General features: G+C 42.5%; 1 protein-coding gene across 2 annotated transcripts in view; it reads right to left on the bottom strand.

Annotated features, from left to right (window-relative positions):
- Nucleotides 1-358: 358 nt before the first annotated feature.
- The window catches only part of vps11 (VPS11 core subunit of CORVET and HOPS complexes), a 37,074-nt gene continuing 29,162 nt past the window's right edge, over nucleotides 359-8,270 (bottom strand). For both annotated transcript variants that reach the window (XM_086130862.1, XM_086130863.1), the window contains exons 15-16: nucleotides 2,073-2,295; nucleotides 359-763 (exon numbers count right to left, since the gene is read on the bottom strand). In XM_086130862.1, the coding sequence (XP_085986988.1) occupies nucleotides 599-763; nucleotides 2,073-2,295 (388 nt within the window). In that variant the 3' untranslated portion in view covers nucleotides 359-598. The remainder of the gene's footprint in view (nucleotides 764-2,072; nucleotides 2,296-8,270) is intronic.

Below are 8,270 nucleotides of genomic sequence, written 5' to 3'. Positions count from 1 at the left end.
TAAGTTGTTGTTGTTATTGTTTTTTTTTTACTAATTCTGTTGAACTATGAATGAAAAGCTATGTCTGATTTTCAATGGTTGGTTATCATTACATTTCTACGGTATTTATAATTGTTTTTGCTAGATTTCAATTATTTCTGTGACCACTGGGAGATTTTATTTCATTAAAAGGGGAATCAACAATTTTTTCCAAGTATATGTTACTAATTTGGCCAACATTGGCATCTTTTCACCAGTTGACCCACAAATTTGGCTTTCACAGAAACCAGTTTTCCATATATTTGCAACTCAGTTGCCCAAAAACACAACACCGTTCCCCCCCCAAATTTTTCATCTGTAATTCTGACAAACACCAGAGTTAACATCATGTATTTATTGAATCACAAACCAGACAAGGGACGAGAGTAAGTTCCTTACAAGTACTGAAAAGAAGTAGAAGGGATCAAATGTAAATGTACATAGTAAGACATGATTGAGAAACATTGCAGATGAAATCTGGATATAAATACAGTTAACCACAGACCAGACACAAATCACAAATATGTATGGTTTTTTTTCGCAGTTCTTCTTGGTGTGAATGAATATTATGATTTTTATTTTAGCAGTTTCTCTTGGTGCGGATGAGAAGATCTCTCTGCAAATTCACTTCAAGATTCCCAACAGGTTTGCTGCCAGGTGGGTCCGTAAGAAGAGTGAGTTTGTTAAAAACTCCTCGGCCAAAGTAGTCAGCCACCACAGAGAATCCATCATGAGAGCTCTGTAACTGAAAACCGAAAGAACAAAGAGCTTACATTTTCTTTCAATAACATCCACGTAATAACACGCAGTGGACATCTTAAAAAAATACAATGGGTAAATGGGCTTGGAAAGTGCTTTTCTACCTTCGGTATGCAAAACGCCTCATAGTGTTCCCTCATTTACTGACTGATGACGCAGCATCAGGAGCGACAGGGGGTTCGGTATCTTGCAGAAGGACACTTCGACATAGTCGCAATGGCCAGGGGTCGAACCCCAAACATCTGGGTTGGGAAACGATCACTGTACCACTGAGCCCTGCTGCCCACAATTTAGTCTGAATTCGAAAATATATTTTTCCCAGTCTTGACGGGAAAGGTAAAATTGCGCCATTGCATGGACATATCCACTAGCCAAGTAAAAGTACCCACAATAACAATACGGTCTGTATAAATGTTGGACACTTAATCTACTGGAAGTTCATGTAGCATGTGTATTGTTCTCCTATGCTGGTTGAATATCAGTAGCATTTCTTTTTATGGTTGTAATTTATGAAAGAAAAGCACAAGTCTGCGGGTTGATTTGTCAGAACTTCAACAACACGCTGGATGAGAGTTCTGTGTACTGTCGGTGTAACTCCACACTAGTATTGTACTCAGTGACAAATTGGATTGTACCGTATTTTTTGCACTATAAGGCACACCTAAAAGCAATCCATTTTCTCAAAAGCCGACATTCTGTGTATAGGGTGCTCCAATATTCTCAACAGAGAGCACCAAGCATTCAAATTCTGTTCCACCACTGATCTCGAAAGTTCTCAGAGGCAGAAATATTGAGTGATCACAAAAACAAAAAAGAAGAGAAACTTCCTGATATGCACCAAGTGTTTCCGAAAAGGTTCGGCAATGGGAGCATTGTGGTCAAAATAGTCTTGCTTTGAAAAATGATCCTTGCTGTCTTGGGAATGCAGACATCATCACATATCCAGGAGTGTCTGTTCTTTCTTGTTTTTGAGAGATCACGGGAGATTTCTGCGTCGGAGGATTTGTTTCAAGAATGGTGAATCTTTGTGTGTGTGGTGTTTCATGTTGATATGCATGGGGGGCAGGGAAAGAGTGGAAATCTAACCCAATTTATTATTATTTTTTAATCGGAAAAAAACAACAACATAATTCATTGGTGCCGAACCTTGAGTATGCGTGGGTCCAGTCTGTAATGAATTCAATTCTAAATTAACTGACTAGTTATTTGGGGGAAAAAAGCATCAAAACAATAATGATACAGACCGTATAATAATTTCTGATGCAGCAACAAACAAGATGCCTATTTCAAAGTACCTGTCTATTGAAGCGGTCATGCAGGTCACGCTTCTGGTCCTGGGCACGTAGCATGTCCATGACTTTGCGGTTTTCTGGAGCACACGTTGGGCACTCAGCCTCGTTGTCTGCATAACTTTCGAAGCAGTGTTGGTGAAAGGAGTGGCTGCACAGGAAGTGAACGGATGGCAACTCCAGGGGACTGTTGCACATGTTGCACTTGGTCTTCTGGAATATTTTGGCACTGTGGGTATACATTGATTTTTAGTTACAGTGTTAGGAAGTTTCTAACTTTTCATGCACAGATGGCTTGGGAGACAGAATTATAATAGCTGTGCAGACCACACCACACTTCAATTATTACTTGCACTTCATAACTAACCGTATATCATAACTAACTGTACAGTCAAACCTCGGTTTTCGAACGTCTCTGTTCTCGACCAGAAAATTCGAGATTTTTACGCCTCGGATTACGACTGAAAACCGGTTTTCAACCAAACTGAGCAAACCTGAATACACCACTTGACTCCTCTCGGCTTCCTTACGCGAGGAAGTGACGCTTCCTCATGTCGCCTTCATTGTGAGCATACGTGTTTGTTGTGATTTATGCAAATCTGACTCTTATTATGTTATTTCGGCAGAGCGTATTAGCCCCGTAATCATGAGCGAATAAAATAGTTTTGGATTTCGAACAGCCTTCTGGAACGGATTATGGTCGAAAACCTGTATTGTACTGTATTGTTCTCTTACAGTACAGTAAATATTCCCATCCCCGGAATTCTATGGAAAGGAATATCCTTCACCCGGAATAAAAACCTATGCATTAACATTTTGACTACGATATTACATGTTACCGGAAGTTGCGTAAGCGGAAATTCCACTACCCGTAACCCGGATGGAGGTGTAATGCCGCGGGAGCTTAAATACACGCAACGCCCACCCGATGCGACGGAAAAGACAACGCTGAAACAAGTTTTCACTTCGCGTTTTTCGATCATCAGATTCTAAACAACGACGTGCAAGTGAGTTTTTATTGCCGTGCGTTTTACTGTAATTGTGAATGATTTTAACTTTATTCACTTACGTCCTGTAGAACGCGGCACTAGCTTAAAAGCAGCACCCACTTGACACGACCGAAGAAACGTGTTCGCTTCGCCGTTTTCATTCATCAGATTCGAAACGAAGACGTGTAAGCGACTTTTTATTGGCGTGCGTTTTACTGTAATTGCGAAAGTTTCATCGCATCGAAACGTAGAAGAACTGTAACAACTGGAGCGGAGCGAGTGAAATGCATCCGTTTGAGTGAGGCTGGACACAAAGTTAAAAAGATCCAGCAGACACTTGGAGTCGGAAAGACGCAAATCTACGAAACTTTAAACAACAAGGCATCGATTCAACTCCTGATGACAAGCCACCATCCAGCAAGGAAGCAATGCAAATGGCAACAAAAATCCTTCAGTATGCACAAGAATTACCAGACATCGGTGATCAACGGGACAGTTACCAAAGAATGCATCCAACAAAACAATCCAAAATAGACACTTTTTTTTTCCCAAGACAGAAAAGAATAAACATTAAAAAACTGGACGTATTTTACTGTTGTGATTTTTTTTGGATACACCTGTATTGCAGTTTTTGTTATATAAACAGTTTTTGGACAGTAAATTTTTGTATTTTATTGATTGTGTTGTTGCACGTGCATTTTGTCAACATATTTGCAGGTTCATAAAGGACATGTACCATGCTCATTTCCCAAATGAGGAATTTCTGTTATCAGGACAAATTGGACAGCGCAAACACAAGTCCGTACTAGAGAATATTTACTGTATTGTAAAATTAACAGAGATGAAAGTGGACTTTCCTGAAGAAAAAAAAACGGAAAAAAATACATATATATATATATATATATACACACGCGCACACACACCTGGCCTATCACGCATGAATTAGTTTACACAAAACGCAATTCAAACACTCGACAGTCAATGATTAACCTTCCTTTTGTGTGCACACGTGCATCCACTAGATGGAGTTACGCACAAGGAAATGCAAACAGAAGGATCAGATGTCAGGAAAATGTCGGAGACTGGACTGTCTGAGAAGTCTATTTATTCCTTTGTTGTGTATTCACAAACGAGGAAATCACAGAATAAATTCTGCAGAGATGAAAGTGGACTTTCCTGAAAATTCCGAAAAAAACCCCTAATATATATATATATATATATATCAACCATGAGAGACGGAATGTGGGAAAAAAAATCAGAAAATTACATTGTTTGATTTTTAAAGAATTTATTTGCAAATTAGAGTGGAAAATAAGTATTTGGTCAGCTTCAAAGAAGCAAGATTTCTGGCTGTCAAAGAGGTCTAACTTCTTCTAATGAGGTCTAACGAGGCTCCACTCGTTACCTATATTAATGGTGCCTGTTTTAACTCATTATTGGTATAAAAGACACCTGTCTACAACCTCAGTCAGTCACACTCCAAACTCCACTATGGCCAAGACCAAAGAGCTGTCGAAGGACATCAGAGACAAAATTGTAGACCTGCACCAGGCTGGGAAGACTGAATCTGCAATAGGTAAAACGCTTGGTGTAAATAAAGCAATTATTAGAAAATGGAAGACATACAAGACCACTGATAATCTCACTCGATCTGGGGCTCCATGCAAGATCTCACCCCGTGGCGTCAAAATGATAACAAGAACGGTGAGCAAAAATCCCAGAACCACACGGGGGGACCTAGTGAATGACCTACAGAGAGCTGGGACCACAGTAACAAAGGCTACAATCAGTAATACAATGTGCCGCCAGGGACTCAAATCCTGCACTGCCAGACGTGTCCCGCTGCTGAAGCCAGTACACGTCCAGGCCCGTCTGCGGTTCGCGAGAGAGCATTTGGATGATCCAGAAGAGGACTGGGAGAATGTGTTATGGTCAGATAAAACCAAAATAGAACTTTTTGGGAGAAACACAGGTTCTCATGTTTGGAGGAGAAAGAATACTGAATTGCATCCGAAGAACACCATACCCAAGAATGAATGGGGCCATTATCGAGAGATTTTGAGTGAAAATCTCCTTCCATCAGCAAGGGCATTGAAGATGAGACGTGGCTGGGTCTTTCGGCATGACAATGATCCCAAACACACAGCCAGGGCAACAAAGGAGTGGCTTGGTAAGAAGCATTTCAAGGTCCTGGAGTGGCCTAGCCAGTCTCCAGATCTCAACCCCATAGAAAATCTGTGGAGGGAGTTGAAAGTCCGTGTTGCCCAACGACAGCCCCAAAACATCACTGCTCTAGAGGAGATCTGCATGGAGGAATGGGCCAAAATACCAGCAACAGTGTGAAAAGCTTGTGAAGAGAGTTACAGAAAACGTTTGGCCTCCGTTAATGCCAACAAAGGGTACATAAAGTATTGAGATGAACTTTTGGAATTGACCAAATACTTATTTTCCACCATGATTTGCAAATAAATTCTTTAAAAATCAAACAATGTAATTTTCTGAGTTTTCCCCCCACATTCTGTCTCTCATGGTTGAGGTTTACCCATGTTGACAATTACAGGCCTCTCTAATCTTTTCAAGGAGGAGAACTTGCAAAATTGGTGGTTGACTAAATACTTATTTGCCCCACTGTATAGATGTAAAATTCCTCGTCTCACCCCTCGGGTGATGTCCGTCCTCCATTCAGCTCGCGTCCTCTACCAGAGGCCAGGAAGCTTGAGGGTTCTGCGCAGTATCCTTGCTGTTCCCAACATTGCGCTTTTCTGGACTGAGATGTCCGATGTTGTTCCCGGGATCTGTGGCAACCACTCATCTAGTTTGGGGGTCACTGCCCCGAGTGCTCCGACCACCACAGGCACGACTGTCACCTTTACCTTCCAGGCTCTCTCCAGCTCCTCTCTGAGCCCTTGGTATTTCTCCAGTTTCTCGTGTTCCTTCTTTCTGATGTTTCCATCACTTGGGACCGCTACATCCACTACAACGGCTTTCCTCTGCCCTTTATCTATGATCACGATATCTGGTTGGTTCGCCATTACCATCTTGTCAGTCTGGATCTGGGAGTCCCACAGGATCTTCGCTCGGTCATTCTCCACCACCTTCGGATGTGTTTCCCATTTTGACCTTGGGGTTTCCAGTCCATACTTAGCACAGATGTTTTGGTAGACTATGCCAGCCACCTGGTTATGGCGTTCCATGTAGGCTTTCCCAGCCAGCATCTTACACTGCAGTTATGTGTTGGATCGTCTCAGGTGCCTCTTTGCACAACCTACACCTTGGGTCTTGTCTGGTGTGGTATATCTGGGCCTCAATGGCTCTGGTGCTCAGGGCCTGCTCCTGAGCAGCCAGGATGAGTGCCTCTGTGCTGTCCTTCAGGCCAGCCCTCTCTAGCCACTGATAGGACTTCTTGAGATCTACCACTTCAGTTATGGTCCGGTGGTACATCCCGTTTAGGGGCTTGTCCTCCCATGATGGCCCCTCTTCCAGCACTTCATCCTCTGTTCCCCATTGTCTGAGACATTCTCTGAGTACGTCATCCGTTGGAGCCTTCTCCTTGATGTATTCATGGAGCTTGGATGTTTCATCCTGGACAGTGGCTCTCACACTCACTAGTCCCCGGCCTCCTTCCTTTCGGCTTGCGTACAGTCTCAGGGTGCTGGATTTGGGATGGAACCCTCCATGCATGGTTAGGAGCTTTCGGGTCTTAACGTCCGTGGTCTGAATCTCTTCCTTTGGCCACCTTATTATTCCTGCAGGGTATCTGATCACTGGCAGGGCATAGCTGTTTATGGCCCGGGTCTTATTCTTGCCATTGAGCTGGCTTCTTAGGACTTTCCTTGTTGCCAGTTCGAGGTTGCCGTTGGCTTGTGATAGACCGAGGTACTTGTAGCTGTCCTCAATGTCTGCTATTGTTCCTTCAGGGAGTGAGACCCCTTCAGTGCGGACTACCATTCCTCTCTTAGTCACCATCCGACTACATTTATTAAGCCCGAATGACATCCCGATGTCGCTGCTGTAGATCCTGGTTGTGTGGATCAAGGAGTCTATGTCCCTTTCGCTCTTAGCATACAGCTTTATGTCATCCATGTAGAGGAGGTGACTGATTATAGCTCCATTTCTGAGGCGGTATCCAAAGCCTGTCTTGGTGATTACTTGGCTTAGGGCAGTGGTTTTCAATTATTTTCTGTCATGCCCCCCCAAGGAAGAGGAAAACATCTCACGCCCCCCCCCCCGCCCCCCCCGCACGTCTATAAATAGTATAATTTGTCTATTAAATTGTTATAAGTACACCTTTGCATAACACTGTATCCTTATTAATGTATAAGAGAATAAAAAAAGAAAGAAATATGGACCAACTTTATGGACCAACTTACAACAAAGAATAGCTTTTGTAACTGGAACAGAAAAGATTGAAAGTGCATCTGAAATTCAAAAATAACATTGAATCCTTAATTTAACAATAAATATTTTTTGACTGACCATGTCAAACCATACGATACTGAAAAATGACAAACTCAATAACAAATAATGCATTCAAAGTAATCACCAACATTATCTCAGAGCACAAGATTTAAAAAAAAAAACTTTAACCAGCAAAACAAAAATATATAAAAGAATTTGTGCTTTTTTTTCTTTTTTTAATCAAAGATGATGTCTGGATTAATGGCTACAATGAGCACATTTTGCAATGCACAGCTTTTCGAAGCGAGGTTTGAAGCAGGACACAGCAACTCTTGCCTCCTGCTCAATGTGTATTATTAGTTGACTGAAGTAGCAGTCACAAAGCGGCATGATTGTTGGCAATATTCGGCACGTTTTCGCTGAAAAAAAACTCAAGCAGCTTAACAGCGTGATTGGGGTGTCATGTCTTTAAGTGACGCCTTAATTTGTTTGGCTTCATGCTGTCCGCAACCAAAATTTTTAGACAAAGTAAGCACATCGATCTTCCCTCGTCTGCCACTGCAGGCACATTGAAGCCAAGCTCTACATACGCCTCGTCATATTTCCTCCCTGAGAATGCTCCCTGCGCAAACTCTGCCAATGAGAGCGCCACTGCCCCCTCACGTATTGGAGTTGCAACTGCAAGTTATTTTAGGACAGTAAAAAAATAAAAAAGCATGTTCCCCGAGGTACAACGCGCCCCCCCCCCCCAACCCCCCTGACGGAGTCTCGCGCGCCCCACTATTTGAGAAACACTGGCTTAGGGGGTTCAGTCCTA

Source organism: Hippocampus guttulatus, chromosome 15, assembly GCF_054856545.1.
Source record: "Hippocampus guttulatus isolate MCC_2025c chromosome 15, RoL_Hgut_1.0, whole genome shotgun sequence".
NCBI lineage: Eukaryota > Metazoa > Chordata > Actinopteri > Syngnathiformes > Syngnathidae > Hippocampus > Hippocampus guttulatus.
Note: the sequence above shows the minus strand (reverse complement) of the source record. Positions and strands in the feature narration are given on the sequence as shown.